The 26,820-nt window shown below is 38.6% G+C and overlaps 1 protein-coding gene and 1 long non-coding RNA gene across 3 annotated transcripts; one reads left to right on the top strand and one right to left on the bottom strand.

Moving 5' to 3' along the window:
• Window positions 1-7,852: 7,852 nt before the first annotated feature.
• LOC137735033 (protein DA1-related 2) lies at window positions 7,853-15,082 on the bottom strand. Its single transcript, XM_068474393.2, has 12 exons — window positions 14,961-15,082; window positions 14,715-14,851; window positions 10,296-10,383; window positions 10,066-10,189; window positions 9,797-9,917; window positions 9,628-9,711; window positions 9,422-9,541; window positions 9,081-9,293; window positions 8,935-8,997; window positions 8,697-8,812; window positions 8,521-8,579; window positions 7,853-8,405 (listed from the first exon to the last, which is right to left on the bottom strand). Exons 1-12 carry the CDS (start codon window positions 14,965-14,967, stop codon window positions 8,251-8,253), a joined length of 1,287 nt encoding a protein of 428 aa, XP_068330494.2. The 5' UTR covers window positions 14,968-15,082; the 3' UTR covers window positions 7,853-8,250.
• Window positions 15,083-22,601: 7,519 nt separating this feature from the next.
• On the top strand, window positions 22,602-26,753 carry LOC148695944 (uncharacterized). Of its 2 annotated transcripts, none has more exons than XR_015964558.1 (3): window positions 22,602-22,692; window positions 25,109-25,162; window positions 26,102-26,753. It is a non-coding gene; the product is annotated as an uncharacterized LOC148695944 (long non-coding RNA). The 2 variants fall into 2 exon arrangements; XR_015964557.1 differs by lacking the exon at window positions 22,602-22,692 and adding an exon at window positions 24,772-24,899.
• Window positions 26,754-26,820: the final 67 nt, after the last annotated feature.

The following is a 26,820-nucleotide window of genomic DNA, read 5'->3' as shown; positions in this document are numbered from 1 at the left end:
TGGAGCGGCCCAGACGTAGCCACCAAAACTGAGGCGGGTGAGCTATTTAGGGTGGAACGGAGTTTCAGAGAGTAATTTATATGCAACGGATTTATTGTTATATGGTGTTTTGATTCAATAATGTTATATAATGTGGATAAAATCTTGATATTATACATATTACTGAACTAATGTGAGTCATTCTCCTGATTTTGTACATGTTGTGAATAGTTCAAAACTTTGTGTATAGAGGATAGCCAAAACCCACCTTTACACCTAATATGTTGGTACCCTTGGAAGTTTAATTAGCATTTCTAAAATGCAAGAGACTCTTGTATGTAGAAAATCTGTATTCGTGCCTGTTTTGATAAGACACAGAGTGGCTGATACTTTTATGTATTTATCTGCAACAGGCAACCAAAGGCAAAGTCGGTTTTTGCATGGCAACTGTCCGACAATATTCCTATACCACACAATTATACGATATGATGACCCATTTCAGGATTAAAGGGGCCTTTTGCTAGCCGTCCATATGCTTTTTTCCACTTGTTTATTGATCTTGGCCAAAGCCTAAAGGGCAGGCTTGGACCTACCTACAAGAAAAGGTGCTTATAGATCATGTAGATACATGAGTGATCTTACACCGTCACGTAATATTAATAATTTATATGTATAATACATGCGAGTGTATGATTTATTAACATTTTATGGTCTAGTATAATAAATAAATAAAATGTGTTATAAAGTAAATAGATTGGTTAAATCACATGACGGTTTAACGATCACGCCAGGAATTGATCTACTTAGGAATATAATCCATAGCGAATAGGTTGTGACTTGAACCATATTCACAGAAGTTTTGGGAGCCTATAGTTAGGAACTTTGTTACTTTGAGAAATCTGAATTGCTATGGCAGTTTATGCATTTGAATTTTATTCTCAGCTTACAAATATTTAATCATTTCTTTTGTGTGTTAAGGACAAGTTGTGAGAAAGAAGCAGTTGATGTTGGAGGCTAGGATTCTGGTAAAGGGCAACATATTTAGTTTAGGGTTTAGGGTTGCAGCAGATACCATGCATGCATGCACATGGAAAATTGAAAACCCTGCTGTTGCAGATGCCTTTCTTTAAAGTAAAATTATTTAGACTTTGATACTATCGTGAAAAGAGGAAGCGTTCAAAATTCAGAGCACATCATGAAACAAATCACTCCATTTTTGCTCGTGGCATTGTCTGCACACTGGGGTTTTTTCTTGGAGTTGGGGATTGTACGGAGTGTGGACTATTCCTCCTAGTTATGTGGTTCACTTATTGGTTGAGGCCTAGCCTTAGGGTGATCCCTAGGGGTGGGCACGGTGCGGTTCGGTGCGGTTCCACCCCTAAATTGGAACCGGAACCGAAATATATTAACGGTTCGATTCGGTGCGGTTCCACTTAAATTTATGACTAGAACATTACGGTTCGGTCTACACCGGTTCCGATTCGGTTCTTGCCGGTTTACGGTTCCTAATAATAAATTATTTGAACACCAAATCATTATGCATTCAAATACATCTTCTAAAACTGATTACATAAAGTTGCATACAACACATCTTTTTTAATGCAAATGTCTTTGGTAGTGGCACCAAGTCAACAAAAAGAGACAACTAAAATACATATGGTCAATCAGTCAACAAACAAAAAAATGATGAAACAAATTGCAAGTTTTCAGACTTCAGAGAGCAAGCAAGAAGCAGCAGCTCCTGTACACAATTTTTCAACCTATTTTTCAACCTATTATACCATAACATGTGTGTGTATATATAATTTATTTATTTATTATTAATAAAACGGTTCGGTTCGGTTCGGCCGGTTCTTGGTCATTCGAAACCGGAACCGGTTTGAACGGTTCGGTTCGGTTTTTCACTCAAAGTTGACTTTTCCGGTCAACACGGTTTTTTTCAGTTTTTTTTCTTACGGTTCGATGCGGTTTTGCGGTTTGACGGTTTTTATGCCCACCCCTAGTGATCCCTTAATAGATTGTTTTGCTAGATGGGTTCAGCCTTCCAAATTCCAAATGCATAGAAGTTCATATCTGAAAACATGTTTAGCAAGAGATTTTCAATGTTACCGGTGTATTATCATTTTTATTACCAAGTTATTTCTTACAATCAATTTGTTTTCTATGGTACGTACTATTTAGTGGTCTAAAAACTTAACAATTAAATTTTGCATATATAAAAATCTACTAATTTTTTGCAATGGTTAGTTTTTGCATAGAACTCAGATTATTATGGGCACCGCCGTTACACTCACCTAGGAGTTGCAGCCGTCTGAATCTCAATCTTTTGACGCTTTCTTCTTCTTTTTTTCCAAATCAAAAAACATTTTCCCCATGTTTCTCTGTTCCTTCCCATTTTCTACCTCCTTTTTTTTCCGACAAAATTCACTTTTTATTATCTACACAAATATATTCCTTTAAAAAAAAAAGGCCCACCAAACCCAAAAGCCAAAATTCGAAGAGCCTCCGTAGGATAGCACTCGGACCATAAAAAAAAGGAGAGATCCTTTTTCGCAGTTGGGATTTCTAGGCTTCTCTCGAGGAGAAATCTGAGCTGGGAGGATCTGAGAACCCAATCGAATGGCATCGCAGGGGCAGGGAGGGACGGACCCTGCCTGTGTAGGAAGGGCGTGAATGAAGCTGTTGTAACAAAATCTCTTGGTAAGTAGTTTTCCCATACTGCTATGAGGAATAGATTTTTCCATGTATGGATTGACGATCCTATGTCTCTCACATTTATTATTTTTAGCGACACAACTGTCTTCCGCAGTTATCAGAAATATTCAATCTTCTTATCTCACACTTTTGATGTGTTCTTGTCTTCGAATTAACAAAGTAAGCGATCATTAAACATTGTACTAATCTATCTATTAGCTAAATGCTCAACATGATTGTCACACTACCATGGCGATATCGTCATTCATCTATATTGTTAGGTGCAAATTTCTAACATTACATGGCGGTGTGATTAGTCACTTTGAAAAATTAATCTGTCTCCAAAAGCATGCTCGTCTTTTACAAGAATTTTTCTACACATTGGGGAATCTGTCACGTGCCCACCACCTTGCTCTCATACGAAGTAATCTTTCACAAAACTTCTCTAACAGAAGATTCTATAGAGAAAAGTAGGGTTTAGGGTTTTGTAGAGAGAGCCTGTTTATTCCAGTAATCAAATCTTAATATGCTTTGCATATTGATACAAGATATATACAAGTCTATAGTTGACTTTAAGCAACATAAAAGGTAACTAATAACTCTTGATTATTTACATAAACACTATGGAGAGATTGGTGGGATCATGTCTTGACAGCAGATGCAGTGGAGAGATTGGTGGTGGATCCAATACTCTCGTCACCCCCCCTCAAGCGATACGAAACAAAGTGTAGATTGAGCTTGGAACCAAGGAAAGAGAATCGATCGCGGGAAAGTCCTTTAGTGAAGATATCAGTGATTTGATGATGAGAGGAGATGTGGCGAGTTTGAAGTACACCGTGGGCAAGAAGCTCGCGAACAAAGTGGTAGTCAATCTCTATATGACGAGTACGCGCATGAAACACAGGATTAGCGGCCATGTGAAGAGCAGAGACATTGTCGACGAAGATGCAAGGTGGAGAACGAAGCGGAATGCCTAGTTCACGGAAGAGATAACAGAACCAACGAATTTCAGCAGCTGTGGTGGCAAGAGCACGATATTCTGCTTCTGAGCTAGAACGAGACACGGTGGATTTCTTTTTGGCGGTCCATGTAAGGAGGTTCGGACCAAGAAAAATGCAGGCACCACTGGTTGATCGACGATCATCAAGGGAACCAGCCCAGTTAGCATCAGAGAAGCCACGAAGAGTGAAATCAGGAGAGGAACGAAACAAAAGACCGCGTTCAACAGTCCCTTTGATGTAGCGGTAGATACGTTTGACGGCCTGAAGATGAGTTGATGTCGGGTTGTGCATGTACTGACAAACTTGATTAACGGCAAAGGAAATGTCTGGACGGGTGAGAGTTAGATACTGAAGGCCGCCAACCATGCTCCGATAAACCTCAGGTTCCGAAAGAAGATCACCGTCAGACGCCGAGAGATGCAAGGAGGAGAGGAATGGAGTGGGGCTGGGCTTGCACTGGTCCATCTTAAATTTCTGGAGTAAATCAGAGGCATAACGGCTTTGAGCAAGAGAGAGGTGGCTGTCTTGCCAAGAAAAAAATGGAGGTCACCTAGCTTGCGACTAGCAAAGGTGGTACATAGTTGATCAAGGAACCTGTGAATAGCATCATTGTTTGAACCTGTGACAATAAGATCATCAACGTATACCAGAACATAGAGGGAGTGTGTAGAGGAATGGTAAGTAAACAAGGATGCATCCGATTTGCTATGGGAAAAGCCTTGATTGCATAAGAAGGATGCTAGACGTTGGAACCAAGTGCGAGGTGCTTGTTTGAGACCATAAAGTGCTTTGTGAAGGCGACAAACATACTGGGAGTGACTGGGATCAACAAAGCCAGGTGGTTGTTTCATATACACCTCCTCGTGAAGAATACCATTCAAGAAGGCATTCCGAACGTCAAGTTGCTACAAGGACCAGTTGTGTGAGACGGCTAAGGCAAGAATAGTCCGAATAGTACCTGGTTTAACAACAGGACTAAAGGTCTCGGCGTAGTCAACACCAACTTGTTGATTGAACCCCTTGGCGACAAGACGAGCCTTGTGGCGATCAATGGAACCGTCGGCCTTGCGTTTAACACGAAAGACCCATTTGCAGCCCACAATATTCATATGGGGAGTAACAGGAACAAGAGACCAAGTGTGATTCTGAAGAAGTGCATCATGTTCCTCTTTCATCGCTTGCTGCCAATGAGGAATTTTGGAGGCTTGAGTGTAGCTAGTGGGCTCAATGGACAGAGGATCGTCAAGGACAGCAGTTAACCCGTGAGGAAGGGGATGCCGAGGCGAGGGATAAGTAAGAGCATTGATGCTCCCAAATTTGCGTGGAGGAGTAGAATCGGGAGAAGTAACAGGTGACGGTGAGGCAGCAATGAAGGTGGCAGATGCAGGTGGTGGAAGCTGGCGAGGAGACACAGGTGCTGCGGCAGGTGGTGGAACGGTGCTGGAAGACAGAGGGGCCACGGCAGGCAGTAGTGGTTCCAAAAAGAGGGGTGGAGAAGACTGCTCAGGAGGAGGAGAAGCTGCCATGCGATTGTGATACGGAAAAGTGAGTTCATCAAAGTGGACATTGCGAGAAATATACACCTTACCGGAAGGAATGTCGAAACAACGGTAGCCTTTGTAGTTATTGTCGTAGCCAATGAAGACACATGGGATGGACTTATGCATCAACTTATGTTTGTTGTAAGGAACCAAGTGAGGAAAGCATGTGCAGCCAAACGTCTTAAGAAACCGGTAATCAGGAACTTTGGCAAAAAGTTTTTCATAAGGAGAAACATTCCCAAGATGATGAAGAGGCAACCGGTTGATGAGGAATGCAGCAGTTGTGAATGCCTCCACCCAAAATTTGTGAAGGAGATGAGATTGAGCAAGGAGACAGAGACCCATTTCGGTAACATGACGATGTTTGCGCTCAACGATGCCATTTTGTTGCGGCGTATGTGGGCAAGAAAGTTGATGTGAGATGCCATGATCACGAAGAAAGTGCCGAAACGCAATGCTAGTGAATTCACCACCACCATCTGTTTGTAATACTTTAATAGTGCGAGTCAAACGATTTTCAATCATGCGTTTGAAAGTAATAAAGGTAGGCATTACATCTGACTTGCGAACAAGAGGGAACAACCACACAAATCTTGAATAATCATCCACTATAGATAAATAGTATTTATAACCAAAACTAGATAGCACAGGAGCAGGTCCCCATACATCAAGATGTAACATGTCTAAAGGATAGTGAGTTATGGACGTCCGAAAGGAGAATGGAAGGCGACATGCCTTGCCTATGGGACAAACATGACATTTGTTATTTGATGAAACTGCACCACTAATGGGAAGGTGATACTTATTGGCTAAAACTTGAAATATAGCAGTGGATGGGTGACCCAAGCGAGCATGCCACACGTCGCTAGTTGTCCGTTCACCATAACACACAAGCTTGGGAGAGATATGAGAAGCAGCTCGAATGTAGTAAAGTTCACCATAGCTATGCCCAATCAGAAGGAGTTGGCCCGTTTTCTTGTCCTTCACACGAAAAGAACAATCATCCATCTCAAAGAAACAGTGATTATCATAACAAAAACGACGAAGAGATAAGAGATTCTTCTTAATGGCAGGGACATATAACACATCTTTGAGGAACATAGGTCCATGCAAACCAGAGATGGAGGATTTACCAACATGAGAAATAGGAAGGTGATTGCCGTTGCCCACAATGATAGTGTCAGTACCTGTGTATGGACGAATTTGTGTGAGAGCGGAATGATCATTGGTGATGTGGTTGGTGGCGCCGGAATCGACCACCCAAGGTGTTGACGAATGAGAGTCCGCAGTGGCTAAATAGGCAAAGTTGCCTCGGGAGGGACACTGGCGGGCTTTGTGACCATAGTCTTCACACAGTTGACAGTAGCCATCATATTCAAAAGTTGGTGGCTTAGGTGGTAGGGACGGTGTGGGAAGAAGAGGTGGGTGAGTGTCATTCGAGGACCGGGGAGTAGGTCGAGGAGAATTCCAGTGGGCTTGACGGTTTGGTTTGGAATAGCGCCAAGGTCGACCACGACTACTGCCTTGTCCAAATGAGTGATGGGAAGAAGAGGAACGGTGGCCATTGTGAGCAGTCGGAGACGAGGCAGCAGGACGACGAGAAGCAGTGAAAGCAGCGTTACCGGACAAGGAGAGTGTGGACATCTTGTGGATGAGATGTTCTTCTTGAAGGAGCAAGTCATAGCAATCATCATAAGTGAGAGGAGATCGAAGATGAACGGCGGTGGTGAACTCTTTATATTCAGGACCAAGACCATCTAAGAGACTTTCGATGAGGTCGTCGTCAGAAATAAGGGAGCCAGCAGCAGTAAGAGAATCTGCAAGGCTTTTGGCATGCAGCAAATAGTCAGACATGGACTTCTCGGAATCCTTTTTTAGGGTGCGGAGTTGTTCCCGAAGGGTGCGGATGTGAGTCTTGGAGACAGGAGACAAACGTTTTTCCAGGAGAGACCAAGCATCGAAGGCATACGTGCAAGGAAGCGGGATAAAGCGGATAGAGGATGAGCAAGTAGACTTGATCCAACTGAGAACAAGTTTGTCACGAGAATAATTCGGATTAAGAGAGCCATCATCAAGTTTCTTGGGAGGTTTGGTATTGAGGGTCACGACATCTTCCAGACCATGAATTTCAAGGATGTCGGAAAACTGAGAACGCCAACTGAGATAATTATTTCTGTCCATGGGAGTATTGATGGTGTGGGAGATGTTGAAGGAGGTGGGAAGGGAAGCAATAGATGCGGCCATGGGTGAAGAAGGAGAGGAAGCAGAGGATGCAGCGGAGAGGGGGGTGGTGGGGCGTGGAGAGGATCGAACGGTGGGAGGCGTTAGCTCGAGAGAAAGGATGATACCATATAGAGAAAAGTAGGGTTTAGGGTTTTGTAGAGAGAGCCTGTTTATTCCAGTAATCAAATCTTAATATGCTTTGCATATTGATACAAGATATATACAAGTCTATAGTTGACTTTAAGCAACATAAAAGGTAACTAATAACTCTTGATTATTTACATAAACACTATGGAGAGATTGGTGGGATCACGTCTTGACAGCAGATGCAGTGGAGAGATTGGTGGTGGATCCAATACTCTCGTCAGATTCCATAACGCAGACGCAAACTCCATTAAGATTTGTAAGAATTAAGAACAGAGGAATTTCTCATCTCAAAGAAAATAATACATTCATTTATTATTTATTATTTAAGAGTCACAGTTTGAGCTTGTATCTACCCAGTCCCAGCACCCTAATCTAAAGCTTCTGCGACGAGCTCAATCCGTAATTAGGGTTGAGCAAAATACTAGACTTCAATGGCCGTATAAAAGCAAAGAGATCAGTGAAATAGCAACTTTATTTTTTCCTCGTTACAACGGGAAGTTTCCGGTGAGGCGAATGTGATCCAATGTACGACGCAAACCATACTTGTTGACAGCTGCATTAGCTGCTCGAAACCCTCCTCCATATGCAGGTGAAGAATCGTTGGCGATTTGGTGCATGAAAAACTCCCCTAGTTTGTGTTCAATTTTCGATTTTCCACCTTTTTTTTATGAAAACGTGGAAGAGGAAGAGGAAGCTGCGGATGTAAATGTAGATGAAGATGGCATGTTTTTGAATCGCGGCATTACTTCCGACTCAAGCCACATGTACGAAAGCACCTGGCAGATGCCTTTCTCTACCTCGGGATTAAGATTCTGGTACCCTGCATTGTCAAATTAAACTAGAAATTGAGACCCCGAAAAAAGAGGGGGCGAGGTTCAGGGCTTAGGGTTTTAGGTTTAGGTTCGTGTGAGGAGGGCTTTGGAAATACATGCTACCTTTGAGGTGTAACAAGCCGTGCATCAATTCATGGGCAAGAATGGCACCTGTTAGTAACCTGCATCCAACAAGAATGTTGAAAACGGTCAGATGAACTTTGCGTGCTAGTTTTATATAACCATTTCGTTTTTTTTTTTTTTTTTTGTTTTTTTTCGAAAAAACCAACTAGCTTTACCTTGGGAAGCCATAGAGAACAAGAATGGCAGTAACTTCACAATTTCGAGTCAATTTCTGAGGTTGGGTTCTCATTCCAATATATTGATGCCCCCTAATTCTCGGCCTTTTGATGATCTGATTAGTTACTCATGAAGATTCAAGAGAAACAAATGAGGAAATTCCTTTTAGGTCAGCTTCAGGAATCATTTCAATTTTAAGAACGAAAAGCAAACTAGTAGAATTGTCTAAATTCGTACACTGGTGACAGTCTGCTCTTCCAAAAGGCATAAACCCCTCGTCTCGGGCATGTGATGGGGGCCCTGCAAAGAACCAGTTATGAATTAGAAGAGCTCCCCAAACTGAAAAAAAAAACTCAAGAACAGAGCAGGGATTTCGACATTACACTCTTTTCGCCTACAATAGCTTCTTTTAGAGCTTGTCTTTCGACCAGAAGCATGGGTATTTGCTGATCCAATTGCATGTTCATCCCTTCAAAGTAGTCTCGTATGGCGTGATACAGAGCCTGACAGTCACCGGTGTCCATGATAGCAGATTCCATGCACTCGAAGCATAGACTTCGCCCATCCCCCAATGAAACGTACCTTGCATCCCAAGACTTCAAAAGGAAGAAAAAGAAGAAAGCAGAAAAGTTTTCATTTAGCGCTCGTGACATTTCATTTTAAAGAAATACTAGGAGGAGATAGTTTTCAAGGTTAAAATTTTGGTGCTAGTGTAGATTAGTACCTCTAAGCGTTCGCAACTGCAGCAACGAGATGTGTTATCCTGTTCATGTGCTGGACAGTACTTTTGTGACCAAAACGGATGGCATCTGTACTCGATCAAACCAGCTCGATTTGTTGGAATCTGAAAATTTTCAAAGCGAAGAATTGTTTATGTCGAAGTAGGTTACAATAATATTTCTATTTATTTAGAAAATCGACTTTTCTTACAAATTGATGGCAAACTTCACACTTGGGATGAGCCAGTTCTTTAAAGCAGGACTTGTGATATGGATCCCTCCCTGACAAAGAAAACTTCAATCAAGGGAAAAGACCGGTAAGAACTAGATCATAGGGAAATAAAGAACACGGTCGTCCGAGTCCAAGGAAGAGAAGCTACCTCATTCTCAACAATCGGACGGCCACAAGAACGACAACAGAAGCACTGGGGATGAAAGAAAGTCCCCATGCATTCCAGGTAGTTGCCATAGCGTATGTCGAGTTTACAACCACCACATATTCTGCTCATCAGACAGAAAAAGCACAGGATTAGTATCAGCAACTTTCAAGCTTCATTAACACTGAGCAATTTGGTACGCAAATAAAAATTAATCAAATTGAAGATCTTAAGCTTCGCGAAATTAAAAAGTACACCTGATAAAATGCTACCTTTGTTGTCCATTGGGATAATACGGTGGAGGGGCTGGGGCATATGGAGGATATAAAGGTGGATTCAGACCTTCCTGACGTGACCTAGTAAGCTCGTCATCTTTTTCTGTCTGCGATCTATATCCTGTAAATTGGAAATTTTAAATCCTCAATAACGACATTGTGAAAACACGCGCGCGCACATACAGAACGTCTACTCAGAGTTCAGATCTTGAAGAATGGAAACCTACCACTTTTTTTTTTCAAATCTTCAGCCAGAGCCAGTGAAATTGCATGGTCTAACTCCTCTTTCTCCTTCTGCGCTCTAGAGCGGTCATCCTGATCACGAAAAGAAAACGAAACTAATTTAGAAATGCACCAACGGTTCCAGTCGTTTACTCGGATTCTCACTTTCGTCATTGTAGTTTTCTTTGTTGCACTTTCGTTCTTATAGTTTCATACGTTAGCACCATTTAGTCCAATTCATCAACTAATCCTTCTGTTAAACAAGAGTCCATAACGGTTTTAGATTAGGTTTGCTTTTACTTTATTCAAATATTTATTATCTTGTATGTCCCTGAGTGTCTGCAGCATGCTAAATCATTGGCTGATAAACTTGCCAACATGGGTCGTCCAGTTGACCCTGACAATCTTGTTACAGTCCTTCGCGGTCTCGGCCCAGACGACTCCATGCTTCGCATTGCAGTCCTGAATAATCTCCACTGCCGCATTCGAAGAACTTCACTCCAAGAGCATTGCTTTCGATCTCCAAAATCCTCCACTTGCTGTCACCATTACTGCCACCACCACGATTCCTCCCCATTCTACCTCTGATTCTGTTGAGGATGAGTCCCACATTGATAAGAGAATGGACCTTACATGGACTTATAAGAGGTGGAGTTACGTCCCATATTGCCAATTGATTTTATGGTGGAACCTCAACTTTCTTCATGATATCCTATCAAGTTGTCTCACGTATCAAGCCAAACGGCCACATGTGCTCCACTTCACCCGGTTGTGTTGTTCATGTGTTAGGCTTAAAAAGCCGCCACACGTAAGGAAGTGTGTTGAGAATAAATCTCACATTGATGGGAAAAAGAATTTTGCATGAACTTATAAGAGATTAGACTACTCTTTGTATTGGCTTTCTTCAGGTTCATCCACCACTGCCACTATCACCTCTTCCACGGTTCCGAATCATGAATACCTCAAATGATTTCAACAAGATCAACTGGTGGTTAGCTTAGCCATATCACTTCCACTTTGACTGAGCCAATTCCTGGTCTCACCCTGGGTCATGAATCTACTCTGCATTGAAATGGGCCTCGCGGATTTTGCTGCTGGAGGTAATTGGACCTCTCTTGATTTGTTGGGTCATCCTTCCAACCAATAGAGAGATTTTTCGATGTGACGGGCACACGAGGTGGTACACCACATGTCACTATACAAATGGTGGGATATGTGTGTTAAAAATTTAATAACTTACAAAATAAAATTTCCCACCACTTACATAAAAACACGTAGGTAACCCGTGTTCCCGTCACAATAAAAAATTTCTCCAACCAATGCTGATTCGTGTCCCATTTTGTTCCATGTCACACCATTCTGCCACCACCTATCCACGTCGATACGGAGGCCCCGCTGCACTTTCTTCCTTTGCGGGCTCTCAGGTTGTTCAGTATTGGGGAATTGGATCCTCTTTGGATCCTTTCTACCAAATTCACCAAATGAAGGGATCTGGGCTCTTGAAATTTGATCCAACGACTACAAACAGGAAGCCCTTTTAAAAGTTATAATAACTTTAGCCGTTATATCAAATTTCAAGGGGCCGGATCCCTTAATTTGGTGGATTGGTGGAAGAGATCCGGAGAGGATCCCTTTCCCAGTATCAGGACCCCTAGTTGGTTTCCTAACACTGGTGCCACACACCACAAGGCCGGTGATGCAAGTGCTCTTCAAAATCCACAACATTATCATGGTCACAACTCGGTTAAATGGGTAATGGTGACACACTTAATATCACTTTAACTGGTACGATTCCCATTTCTCTTAATTCTGGACCTTTCTATCTTCGTAATATCTTTCATGTTCCATCTTTACACAAAAATCTCTTTTCTATTACTCATGCTATGTAAGACAATAATATGGCATTTGTTTCTTCCATCTCTTTTATTGTATTTTTTTTATTTACGTAATAGTGCGTTGCTCTTTCAAGACCCATGTAAAGATGGACTATACCCGTTGTCATTTTAATCCCCTTAAGCTCTTACTGCGTCGTCCATTGATTGGCATAAACATCTTGGTCATTTGTATGCGTCTGTGTTGTCTCGTTTACATTCTAGTCTAGGTTCAAACTATGTCGTTTCTCGTCACTTTTGTAAAAGTTGTGCTTTAGGAAAATTCGCACAGCTTCCTTGTGAATTGAATAATGAATGTGAAATTGTTCCTTCTTTTTTTATTATCCATTAGGATGTGTGGATGTCCACTGTTGATTTTGTTTCTGGTTATCTTATTAAATACTTTTGATTGATGATTATTCGCGTTATTCGTGGATTTGTCTAATGAAAAAGAAATCTGAAGTTTTCACGTATTTTCAAACATTTGTGGCTATGGTTAAAAATTTATTTAATGCCTCTATTAAATAATTGCAAAGTGATGGTGGTACTAAGTAAATAAATCACTCATTTTCTGAGTATTACAATCGATCTAGTATTCAATAACATTTTTCATGTCCTCACACGCCCCAATAGAATAAACTTGCTGAGCTCAAGCATCATCATACTGTTGACATGACTAGTACTTTGCTCGTTGCGGCTTATGCTCCTCTCACTTTATGGGTTGAGGCCGTGCTCACTTTTGTTCACCTCATCAATTTACTTCCTACACCTACACTTCGTTGGTCCACTCCCCACACATTTTTGTTTGGTTGCTCTTCTTCTTCCACTCACTTACGTACCCTTGGTTACTTGCGTGTTCCTTATGTCAAAAATAAACTGATGAATCGATATATTGAATGTGTAAGGTGGGATGTAATGATTCTCATAAAAGTTAAAAGTGCCCTGATCCAAGTTCGGAATGTGTTTACATTTCTCGGCATGTTATGTTTCACGAGGCTGACTTTCCATATGTTAAGCCACACCATTCAGCTTCGTCCTCTTATGTGGAGCTTTATGTTGTTCCCATTGGCATAGGCCCACAACCGCAATACCACATTGTCTTCAAGTTTGTTTGGAAATGTTATTAAAATAACTAAAAGTGTTTTTAGAAAAAATATTTTTGGGTTACAAAAGTACTTGAATTGCTTTCTGGAAAAAAACACGAGTCATGTGCTTCTTTTAAGAAGCCCTTCATGTGCTCCTTTTAAGAAGCACTTCATGTGCTTTGGTTAGATGCTTGCATCTCAGCCTACTCCTATGCGGACTAGTCAAGTTATGTTGATACTCCGTCACTCAACAACAAATTATTTGGTTTATCTTGGCAATAACTTAATTTCATGGTGTTCTAAGAAGCAACCAACCTTGTCCAAGTCTAGTGTTGAGCCTGAGTATCAAACACTCTCCCACCCGTGTGCTGAAATTACATATCTTATTTGTTTCATGAGTTAGGCATTGCTGATCAATTTCCTATTTTTCTCTACTATAACAACCTCAACACCACATTCATGGCAGCAACCCAGGTTTAGGACTCATCATATTAAGTTGGATTATCACTTTGTTATAGAACGAGTGGCCTTGGGCAGCCATCAAGTTCATTTTTTGCCTTTTGTTGATCAGCCTGCCGACTTGCTAACCAAGGGTTTTCTTAAGGCTCGTCATCTTCTACTTCGATCCAAACTTGTTCATCCTCCGATGGAAGATGACGAGCCTTAAGATAATGGTTTTAGATTAAGATAATATTAGGGAGACTAAATTTTGCAAACTAAATATCATGGAAGTTGATGATTGGATGATTAATTAAGCGTTGATTAACGTGTTTAATTCTCATTGGTGACACATCATTTAATTTATAAATTTAGTCTACCTAGCATTATCAGATTAAGTTGTTTTAATTTAAGTTCAAATATTTGTTATCTTGTATATGAGATATTGATGGATAACTTATCATCCCAATAGGACTTTTTGTACTCTTAAACAGTTGTATCTATTTATAAGATGGATCAATGAATGAAAGGCTACGACTTCCACAAATATTGTCTCACATGAACTAGCTTTTTCTACACCAACTTCGATTTTTCAAATGAGAATATGTGCACAAAAAATTGATGGAAAAATCAACTCACGGATTTGACCAAAGTAAAAACATAACAAAAATTACGTCCATGGATGACAGTAAAAATTCAAGTAAAGAAAATAAAAGAAAATTAAAAGACAAAAATTCACAATGAGTGTACGAAAAGTAAGTAAAAATGGGTGAAGATATAAGCACTCAAAATCAAGTGGGAATTTTTAAAACCCCATATCTTGCAATCTCAAGGAAAGTTAAAATTCTTAGCATCCACCCATTTCAGATTGAATCCCTTGTATTGCAAGTAAAGGGCATATTTTGCAGCCGAACTCGAACAAAAATATGCCATAATTTTGTAATCCAAACAACAATAACTAACATATATGAACAATCCGAATTTAAGAAAACGTGATCATAAAAAATAAGAGAGGGGTTGGTGTTCAAACCAAGGATCGAGGCAGCGCCCGCCAAAGCTCGTTTTCGTCACCACTAAGCTGCGGATTCGGGTTACTACGCTCGGCGGCTTCTCCACGATTAGGCCCACTCCTGAAAAGTTTACCGAGACGTTTCATAAAGCGCGACTCTGTTCCAACAACATAAGAAAACAGAGCTTCAGAAAACAAATGTTTGGAAAAATTAAAGTTGAATTCATGTTATATATATATATATATATATATATATATATGTTATACCATACATACAAGGGTGAGAAAGCTGGGTGACACCTGAAGGAACGATTGAAGATTGAGCTCCTTATGTATAGGAAGAGCCTAAGAGGACTACACCGTAATCACGAAGAACCTTGAAAGGGACGGTCAGAGAGAGAGAAGGGGAGAGAGAGAGAGAGATGAATAACGTGACGGACGGCTCAAAAGAAAAAGGGAGGAGAACAAGGTACCAGGCATCGGCAAAAATTAAAAGGCCGAAAGAGAAAGCAAGAGAATCTCTGAGAGAGACAGAAAGTGCTTGTAGAATGTAGACAGAGAGGCGCAGAGAAAGGCTCAGATTCTTGGCTTCCGAATCAATGAAATTCAATTCATTTCTCTCAAACTACAACTGAAAGAAAACTTAAATTCATATATTTGTGTATGCACATACATGTACGTATTAGTCCTTCTATAATAGGGGCAGTGTTTAAAATATCCACAAAATTATCGATATTTTTGTTGAAATATTCAAAATATCAATGATCGATATGGAAAGGGGAGGTGAAATGCAAACTTCACCTATACGATGAATTGATGGAAAAGAAAAAAGGTGTGGTGTGTATATGCATCATCATGGATTGCAGTTGGAGAGAAGTGGATGGATTGAAGGTCGAGTTTGAGATTGCTATGTTTTTTAAAAACTATTTATCCTATGCTTGAAGATGATCAGTTGTAAAATAAAGCAGTTGAGCGTTTGATAAACTGTATTTCTAAAAGTGCTGTGAGTATGAAAAGCAGTGGAAAAGTATTTGGTAAATTTTTAATGTAAAAATCATGTAATTGTATATAATGACAAAAATAGACATGGTAGTGGGGGTGCATGATGGCAATAACGGCGTGCATGGTGGCGATAACGGCGATGGCGAGGGTAGTGGCGGTGGTGATGGTGGCGACAATGGTGTTGGTGCCAATAGTGGAGTGTCGTGGTTGGAGTGTAGAGGTAACAATGTGGTAGGGGCGACAGTACTGGTTGTGGTGGCCATGGTGGAGGTTATGGTTATGGTGGTGATGGTAGCATTGGTGACAACGATGGCGGCAGCAATTATGGTTCTAGTGTTGGTAGTGGTAGTGGTAGTGGTAGTAGCAATGGTGGTGTAAAGTTAGTGATTATAATGGTAGGTGGTGGCGGTCACTTTCTTCTTCAGGTGATAAAATGAGCATAAAGGTTAAAACACTATCATTTTTAAAAACTAATGAGGGTAATATACTTGTTGAAGTTAAGTTGAAGTTATTCTTTAAAAGCTCAACTCTGTTTTTTATTAAAGCAACTTTTAATAGCAACCAACATGATGTTTTTGAAAGCTGCTGTTTGAAGGCTATTACTTTTAAAATAGATCAGGATCCTCTCCTAATCTAAGGATGAGGATCCTCATGACCAAGGGATGTGGACCGTTGGATGAAAATCCAACGGCTACAAACAAGGGGGTCCCTTTAAAGTTATAATAATTATAACCGTTGGATTTTCATCCAACGGCCCACATCCCTTGGTCATGAGGATCCTCATTCTTAGATTTGGAGAGGATCCTGATCCTTTTAAAATAAGCGGGATATTTTTTGTTTTTATCAAACATTTTTTTTATTGCTTAACTTTAAAGTGAAGCAGTTTTTGGTGAAAAAACAAGGCCAAACAGGACCAAAAACGATGTACTTTTCTCTTCTTCTTTTTTTTTTTTTCTATTTTCTTCCTTGTTTTGAATTTTAGAACAAATTTATGTTTTCCCGTGTTTGCTTTTTTTTTTTTTTTTTTTTTTGAATAAACGATATTATTTACATTAAATGGGTGAGAGATTGGGTTAAGCTTCACCATAGGTTAGCAATAATGTGGTTCAAATTCGCCTTTGGCAAGAATTGAAACTAAGACCTCTCACTTACAAGTGTTGAGGAATACGACTAGACAGTTATACTATTTAAAACGTGGTCAGAGCATACTCTTTATTTACTGAAATACCATGGGCCTCCATCCCCTCATGTGGGTAAATATTAGGAATCGTATGTCGGACTACGTGGTTGTGCGGCTACATAGTCATTAAGATGGTCGGTTTCCCTTAAGTTGTATACGGCCGGTCAGACATAAGTTTTCACCTTTGTATGGCAGTTATGGCCAAGAAGTTCTTTAGTAATGTTGTCTCACCATAACATGATTCAATTTAATTTTCTCCAAAGGCGTATTTGTTTGGACCCGATTTTACAATATCGGCCCGAGTAATCGAGGCCGTTGATTGAGCAAAGTTTTTGACCGTTGAATGACAAAGTAGTTGAAATTATTTTTAATTATTATTGAGAAATAATATTGTCATTTTAATCATGATATTATCTCTTAGTAATATATTAAATTATTTGAACCTAATATTTGTCTAAATCCCAATTGATTTGGATGATGGTGGAGTATGGGGATATGCACGGCGTTAGATAATGAGGAATTGGATCCTCTCCAAGGCAAAGCCTCGGGATCCTTCTGACCCACCAACATGGACCGTTGGATTTTGATCCAACGGTTACAATTATTATAACTTTTAGAGGGGCCCTCTGTTTGTAGCCATTGGATCAAAATCCAACGGTTAGTGTTATTGGGTCAAGAGGATCCCGAGGATTTGCCTCGAAGAGGATCAAATTCCAGATAATGAAGCATGCAGGACATATGATATTATGATTTTCTTTATCATAATAATTATCTTTTAATATAAATTATCTTGGCATTTTCTTAAACGGGACAAATAGGATGCGAGTTATATTCTCAAGCAAGTGGTGCAATTCAAATTGATTTGGGTACGTGTATATTGAAACAGCTTGGAGTGGAGATCAGCATATAGGATTTGATGATCTCCAAAAGGAAAATCATGGTCTTGGACAATGATGAGATAAGGAACCTAGGTAGGCTAGGCCATTTTGCATGGTGATGGTGTTGTCAGATAGATTAAAGGCTACTGATGGAGTTTTGATGATGAGATAAGAAGCCTAGATGGGCTAGGTTTCTAATGAGATGTGATAAGCCTAGATAGGCTTTTATTTTGTTTGAAAAGTCACGTACAGTAATCTGAAGGATATGCTTTAACCTCCAATACGGATCAATTCAAGGCCCACGAGTTAGAGTTTTAGTTGGACTCTACAAAATTATCTGGCCATGCCAAGCAAAAGGTATGGATGTTATAAGCCTATAAATACATAATCGCTGGCAACATTTAAGCCCTTTCTAATTCAACACACAAATTACTCTGCCTCAACAACCTTTGAGATTTTATCCTTCTCCTATTTCTTCCTCCAATACAACACATGTGAAATCCCGTTCTCGGATTTCACTGTTATAATCTACGTATTTGTATTATTGAAATTTTATATTATTTTTGAGAAATTATATTAATTTATTTGAAATTAGATTTCAATTAAACTAGGTACGAAGAGTGAAGTTTGGAAAATTATTATTTACTCGTTGACCTTTTGAGGTCACAAGTAACGTTTTCGAATAGGTCTCGAAGCCACGAACGCATAGGCGAAAACCATTTGCGAGTCTGGGTTATAACGGTATAGTTACGGACATTTGAAGTTATGAAACTTTAGGTTGTGAAAATTATTTAATTTCCACTAGAGGGTAAAAGGCCCAAATATATATTTGGGTTAGGGGAACCGGTTAAGGGGAGGAAAAAAAGAACCAAGAAGGAGGAGAAAAGAAAAAAAAAAAAAAAAAAAAGAAGGAAAAGGGTTGCTGCTAACCCGTTTTGGGTTGAATTGGACCCGTTAACCCACAAATTTGACCCGCTTGTATCTCCTTCATTGTATCTCCTTCATCCGAACTCCGTTTTGAGTGATCTTGGTGTCCATGGAAAGCTCTTGATGAGCCTTACATCTTTGTAGTGTTAGATTTCCCAATTTCTTTCTCATTTTTCCTGTTCGAAGCCACAAACCCACGGATGTTACGGCGGCTTTATCCCTTTTTCCGGTGGCTCCAACAAGTTTCACCGTCCATGAACACCACTCCCCTCAACCCCAAGAACAAAGCCCAAGCAGTGTTGGAGGCGTCGGAGTTCGGTTGGAAGCCGAATTCGAAGCACACCCACCTTAGGGTTCCGGCGGTTCGTGGCCAGTTTTGGGTGTTTTCCGGCCAAATTGGTCTTGGCCGCAGGTATAAAGTTTACTCTACTCATTGAGATCTTCATTCCTGTAAATTTTGGTAATTTTTTGGAAATAGTTGAATTTTTTCCTACGAGTCGAGGCGGCACGTGGCCTATGGGCCAATGATGTCTTTTAAAGCACTTTTAGATGCCATGAGTTCATGTTTGATATCCGTACGACATAAATTGATTGTCTGAACTTAGCTTCTTTTCGATACGTGAATAGGTCAAAATATAAACCGATGATCCGACCGTTGGATCATCACCAAACTTTAAGACATTATAATAAGTAATATTTGAGGATGTTAGGAACTTATGGATCGGGAATCCGACATACAGATCTTCCCGAATTGGATTTCTAAGTTTGTAAAATAAATTGTTGATCGCCACTTAACTTTAGTAATTGGCAGAGATCCGACTGTCGGATCGCGATGAGATTTTAGTATGTTGTTCTTTGAGAATAATGTGGACCTGAGGAAGTTACGGATCTAGATTATGATGTACGGATCTTCTGGATCAAATTTTGTAGCGTTGTAGATCCTACTATTGACCGAGAATTGACTTTTGGTCAACATGTCTCGAAACGTTCTAAATACTAAAATTAATACTACGGGGGACTAATTGAAGTCTAGTGGGTTTACATTGGTTAAAGAGTGACTTGAGTATATGAGATATGGATATTAACTTATTTTCTTTTATTAATATCGTATGTGAATATGTATTGGTCTTATAAATGGGATTTGTGTTGAAATGTGATTTTATATATTAGCCATAGACTATCTTATTAAACATGAATTGGCTTGTGTACTGATGATGGTTGGGATATATTTGAGTTTAATTATCTTTTATTACTGTGATTGATGTGTATAATTATTATTTTTTTATGATAAGGTTATCCTAGAATCCTGTTTGAAGTATGTTGTAGCACCTATATGCTTGTGTGACATATTAGTGATGGCCTTGAGAAGTTGATGGTGTAGATGACTACGTTGAAACTCATAGAGGTTGAGATGTGGTTAAGTTGAATGTTGAAGTTATTGCACCATGTAGCAAAGGTACATGGATGGTCCTGCCTGGTATATCCGCGTTGGGTGATCACCATCTGCACAATTATGTTGAAACATAATGATGTTTATGATGGAGGAAATAGAAACCTTGATTATCATGTGGGTAATTATGTAGCTTGAAAAATTCATGCTTGTCAAGTCCAAATGTTTGATTGAGGAATGTTATGCCTTTTTGGCTTGTACGAATCGTGTTATATGTCGAGTTATAAAGAAGTTGAACTACGAATTGCTTGATCCCTAATGAGGGTACGTAGGTAGTCTAACGAAGAGGTTAGATGAAGCCATAAAGTATACGAAAAATTATTATGCATTTGGATCTTGAATGATACTTTGTATATATTCAAGAGGCGGGGTATGTTAGATATACGGGTATTTGGAGACGTCACGTGTCGATACTAGACGTATGTCAGGATCGGGGCGTGACAACACATCTTCAGTTTGGATGAATAGCACTATGAAGGCAACTGGCGACATCTTTAGTTTGGATAAACAACACTAGAGCCATAGAATCAGCTGATCAAGGAGCACCTTTAGTTTGGATAAACATCACTGCTTCGAGGCCGATTGATTATTTATCCAAGTCTTGGTCGACGACGATTTTTGAGTCCTTATTGGTACAGGTCATCTCATCAGCCTTCTCGGCGAAGTGAGGTGTTCCAAGTTACTAGGCTCGGCACATTGAACGCTGAGTTGTTTTATGATTGGATATTCACAAGTATCTTTTAGAGTTCGGCATTTCGACAGCCGAACCACATTTACCATCAAGACATGCATCTTTTTTTAGTATTTGTGTCCATATAGTCTGGTACCAGTTCGACGTGCTTATACTCTCACGAATATAATCACTGTGACCGAACCCAGTGCCGACAATCCGTGAACTTCGCAAGACTAGCGGCCTTATCTTCAGGCTCTAGAACACAAGGGCCAAGACGTGTTCCTTCCTCGACCACAGTCGCAAGATCAAGAAGTAAACAGCTCACTCAACGCCACACCAACATATTTTACTCCCCGGCCGAACTTGGCCGACAAATTGGGACGCCCCGCACACAACCGAATAACGTAGTTAACTTATTAATTATTCGGTCTGTGCGCCATATAGGCTTGATAGTGTTTAGGATCAACAGTATTGCATGTGCTTATTAACACTATAGTTTTAGCATATGATCTATTAGTATTGTCTTTTATCAATATTATAACCCGTGAATTCATATCATTGTATAATGTAGTGACCGTCACACCCAAACATTTCTCATCTTTTATTTTCGCCGAGTGGGTTGTTGTTGTGTTTGGATAAGAGGAAAATGCGGGGCATTATATCCAAGAATCAGCATATATAAAAGCAGCCAAACACCTTTAAAGATTAAAAGTGTTCCTAATGGTGATCCATTTAAAATAGCTGGTTTTTATTCTCCCTTTTCCTCTCTTTTACCCCACTTTTTTCCCATTTGGTTTGTCAAATACAATAATTAAATTCTCTTTGCTTCCAATGGAATTAGATACTCATCTATATATTAGTTCTCTTTTCTTCTCATTAGGTAACATGGCAACAATATTCTCTAACAAAAAAATGCCCCTTCTCATCAGCATCTTAAGCAAGCCCTTTTCAGGGAAATTTATATAATCACATCAAATATTGTAACTTTCCTTGACTAATGTATATATATAATTTTGATACTGCGAAACGCATTGTGATTTCATATATCTTTGGAACCGCACGGACGTAGCCACCAAAACTAAGATGGATGAGCTATTTAGGGTGGGATGGAGTTTTGGAGAATAACTTATATGCAACAGAGTTTTGATTGAATAAATCTATGTCATGTAAATAAAATCTTGATATAAGTCTATCATTCTCCTAGTTTTGTACATGTTGTGAATAGTTTAAAACTTTGTGTATATAGTCAAACCCCACTTGGAACCTTGGAAGCTTATATATATGCCAACCAAAATGTTGTGATTTTTAAGACCATATAGTTGTGATTTTTCAGACCATATATAATATAATGCAGCCATTGATATATTTCTAGAACAAAAACAAAAAAAACAAAAAAAGATTTACTAGAACGAATAAATTAAGTTCCTGGATTTGCACGGCCTCTATCATTTGTAAAATTCTTGTATGTAGAAAATCTGTATTGGTACCTTTTTTGATAAGGCACAAAGTACCTGATACTCTATGTAGTTGTCTGCAACAGGCAACCAAAGGCAAAGTCGGTTTTTGCATGGCAACTGTCCTGCAATATTCCTATACTACACAATTCTGCGACATGATGACTCATTTCAGGATGAAAGGGGACTTTTGCTAGCCGTCCATATGCTTATTTTTCACTTATTTATTCATCTTGGCTAAAGCCTAAAAGGAAGCGTTTACATATCCTGATATTGATATATAATTGATCTCGATCATACCACAACGTGATTTATTAATTCATGTGTTATAACACGTACGAGCAGGGACGGATGCATGAAGGGGCAAAGGGGGTCAGCTAATCCTCTGAATTCTCGTGGATCTTCATAGACGACTTGGATGTTGTCCCTTTGAAGGTTTGAGTTGTTCTTTATACATGTCCTCCAACGACTTGATAAAATATCTCAAAGAGGACTTACCCTTATTATTATTTTTTTTTTAAAATATTACCTGGAAAAAACGACATAGTTTTGGAACAGATTATTTCATAAGGAAAAAATAGACAAACAACAGTTTAAAAAAAAAAAAGAGCAGGCCCGCATGCTCAGCATACCTGAATGCTTCATTCTTAACTATTGATGAACAAAAGCTAATTTGTTTTGCTCAATTTTATCCAAATGAATTTTCTATGTGTCAACTCTTGGCACTTCAAGATCAACTTGGACGTTATATTTTTTATATGTGTTCGAGTAGTGAATTTTCTCAATTGAAATGAATTGGTAGTCTAGCAAAAAAATAGTAGAGACAAGTAGGAATATAGTATATAATCATGTGTGGATGCTACTTACATTGTCTTTGGTTCTACTGGTGGCTACTGCTTCAGTGGTGAGAGCCTTGAATTGAAGATCAATGGCTAAGTGATAGCATGATTGTTTATATTGAGAACAATGTTTTGTCTTCTATTGATAATGAAGCTATATTGCAGCATTTTCAAAATATGAAAACGCATCGTGGACAATTGTAACTTTTATTGTTATTTGTTCTATAAATTATGAATGATAAAACTATGGTTTAATTTTTAACATTATTATACGTTTAAGAAATGTTGTGAATTTTTAAATATGAGCTCCTAAATAATTTTTTCTGGATCTCCCACGGTACGAGTGCATGATGTATTAATATTTTAGGGTCTCATATAACAAATAAAAAAATTGTGTTATGACGTAATAGATTAGTTAAATCACATGGCGGTTTGACGAAAATGGATCTACTTAGGAATATAATCTATATCCAATAGGCTGTGGCTTGAACCATATTCGCAGCAGTTTTGGGAGGCTATAGCTAGGAACTTTATTACTTTGAGAAGTTGTGAGTGAGAAGCGGTCGATGTTAGATGCTAAGATTCTGGTAAAGGGCAACGTATTTAGTTTAGGGATTAGGGTTGCAGATGTGATGCATGCATGCGCATGGAAAATTGAAAACCCTGCAGTTGCTGCTGCCTTTCTTTCAAGTAAAATTATTTAGACTTTGATACTGTCGTGAAAAGAGGAAGTGATAAATATTCAGAGCACATCATGAAACAAATCACTCCATTTTTGCTCGTGGTTTTGGCTGCATATATATGGGTTTTTTTTCTTTTCTTTCCTTGAGTTGGGGGTTGTACGGAGTGTGGACTCTTCCTCCTAGTTCTGTGGTTCTGATATTGCTTGAGGCCTAGCCCGAGGGTGATCCCTCAATACTTTGTTTTGCTTGCTGGGTTCAGCCCTCCAAATTCCAAATGCAGAGGTTCATATTTTGAAGACATGTTTAATTTAGGGAAAGATTTTTAAAACGTCGCCGGTATATTGTTATTTTATATTACTAAGTTATTATTGATAACCACTTTTTTTAGAATACGTACTAGTGAGTGGTTCTAAAAATCAATCAATAGTTAAATTTTGTACGTATAGAGACCTAATAATTTTTTTACAAGGATTATATTTTACATAAAACTCGTACTACTAAGTAGCATGTATCATTGTAGTCATACTCTATTTTAACGCATGTATTTTTCTACCAAAACTATACCCTATGTCCCTCCTTAATGTATCAACCATATATAATTGTACCCTAAGTCTCTCCTTAATGTATCAACCATATGTAATGCACCAAACTATAATACCTGAATATAACACTGCATGACAATACAACCGTTAGAATTAAAAAAATATTTATTACCCAACAAAGAGTTCTCACTATTGGATCGTGGAACTATTTATGGAGAATATTTTTTCTCATCATCTTGATACTCGTCACTCTATTGATCATCGTTAAATAAGTGTAAATCTTGAAATTATGTAGTAAATAGACACAAATCTCAAAATTTTAACTTATGTAATAATGATAAATAGAATGATAATTTTTACCACCATTCGAGGGTGATAGTAAATTGAACCCTTTAATTACAGACCCGATAAAATATGTCAATTGGTCAACGGGAAAGTCTACCTCTCTCTCTCTCTCTCTCTCTCTCTCTCTCTCTCTCTCTCTCTCTCTCTCTCTCTCTCTCTCTCTCTCTCTCCATTAGTTTTCTCTTTTCTCGATCTCTCATTATTTCTGCATTTCTTATCCTTGATCATAGACTGTGAGTTTTCCTTCTTATTCCACGATCCATCTATTAGACTACATATAAACATATATTTTTCATTTCTTTTAATGAATTATGCATATCTACAGTTTATTCTTTTTGGGCTTCGTTAATAGTCTTAATATTTTGATTTTATGTAAATAATTGCATGTTTGGTTTTGGTTTCCCTAATTCATGAACTCACGGTCTCCTTCATTTATTTGAAGACGTCGAGCTTCAGCACTACTGCTAACTACTAGGGATCCCCAAGAGAAGACGAGGTAATTCTTTTCTTTTCTTCTTTCCTTTTTTTTTTTCATAAACAACCGGTAAATTAGATGACCGGGTAATTATATTCATATTTGCATCCATTCATGGTTTTTTATTAATGGGGTTTTTTAACTTTAATCCTTTAAGAAGATTGAAATTTAAATAAATTTGGTGTTAGATTACATATTGATTATAGTCCCTTGATGTATTCTTAATTCAAAATAATTAATGTGCATTTTATTTAATGTCTCCCATTAAATATTTAAATTTATTAATATACAAATTTTAATTTATTTTTTTACTACATTTTTTTAAAATTTTTAATTTTATCTTACATTCTTCAAACTTGAAAGGCTCAATTAATGTGCTTAAATGTTAGTACCGAAATGTATTATAGTAAACTAATGTATTTAAATGTTAGTACCAAAATGTATGTACTGAAATATATGCATCGAAATATATTATATTAAATTAATGTACCTAAATGTGTGCACCGAAATGTTAGTACCGAAAAGTATGTACCGAAATGTATTATATTGAATTAATGTACCTAAATATTTGTATCAAAATGTATGTACTGAAATATATGTACCTAAATGTATGCACCGAAATATATTATAATGAATATAATGTACCTAAATGAAGAAGACAAAGTACATCAAAATATATTGTATAACAAAAATTAGTTTATCTAAATGTTTACAATAAAATATATTACGATAAATGAAATGAAAATGAAAATTATAATGAAATAAAATTAATACATTAAAATTAAGAAGAAAAAGAGAAATAAATATTTTGATCTTACTCATAGTTTTAGTCTAAAAGTCATTTTTGTCAAGGATTAGAATAAAGTTTTCTTGTGATTAATTAGATGAATCTTGAGCTCTGTTACAAGTTTCTGAGACTGCTAATGATTTGTGATTACTTCTGATGAGGGTTGGTTTCAGTTTCTTGACATTGGAAATTGTTGACAATTCTTAAGTAGACACTATGGGCGGTGGGCTTCTTTCAAACGTAAAGAGGTACACTGTCAAACGCTCCACAACTTTGGATGCTGACACAGTGCATGAGAACGAGATCGTCGATAGCAGTTTGAGTGAACCCCGAGGTTCCAAACCGGCCGAAGAAAAACCAGTGCATGAGAACGAGATCGTCGATAGCAGTTTGAGTGAATCCCGAGGTTCCAAACCGGCAGAAGAAAAACTTGTGCATGAGAACGAGATTGTCAATAGCAATTTGAGTGAGCCCCGGGGTCCTAAACGGGCCGAAGAAAGACTTATGTGTAGTTGTTCCTGCCAAGTGACAATGCAGAGTGGCACAACAACTCAATTAAAAGATGATACTTATGCGAGAAATAAAAAGTTAGCGTCGAATTTGGATGCAAACAATCTAACTGGATTGTTCTGCTACTTGGCACTACCACGTGCCAAAAATAGCTCCCACACAAGTTTTTCAACCCGCTGATGGTGCGGATAAGAATCCATTGCAACAAAGAAACATGTTTGTGTAGTATTTCCCTAGTTTTGAAAATCGAACTCTATGTTCCAAGACTTTAAGTTTCAACTATCATGTATAACTAGCAAAAGTGTTCGAGCGAAGCTACGGCGTTTTTAAACAATGTTTGAAATGAAGAAATCTAAGCAATGTTTGAAATGAAAGCTTGTCT

This window comes from Pyrus communis, chromosome 7, assembly GCF_041283825.1.
Source record: "Pyrus communis isolate YQ-2024b chromosome 7, ASM4128382v1, whole genome shotgun sequence".
Lineage (NCBI taxonomy): Eukaryota > Viridiplantae > Streptophyta > Magnoliopsida > Rosales > Rosaceae > Pyrus > Pyrus communis.
Note: the sequence above shows the minus strand (reverse complement) of the source record. Positions and strands in the feature narration are given on the sequence as shown.

Excerpts from the sequence above, each read along its gene's own strand:
- LOC137735033 (XM_068474393.2), bottom strand. Across the intron at positions 8,580-8,696 it reads GTTCTCTATGGCTTCCCAAG|GTTACTAACAGGTGCCATTC; the intron begins GTAAAGCTAGTT and ends TGTTGGATGCAG. Across the intron at positions 8,406-8,520 it reads CGGCTTGTTACACCTCAAAG|GGTACCAGAATCTTAATCCC; the intron begins GTAGCATGTATT and ends TTGACAATGCAG.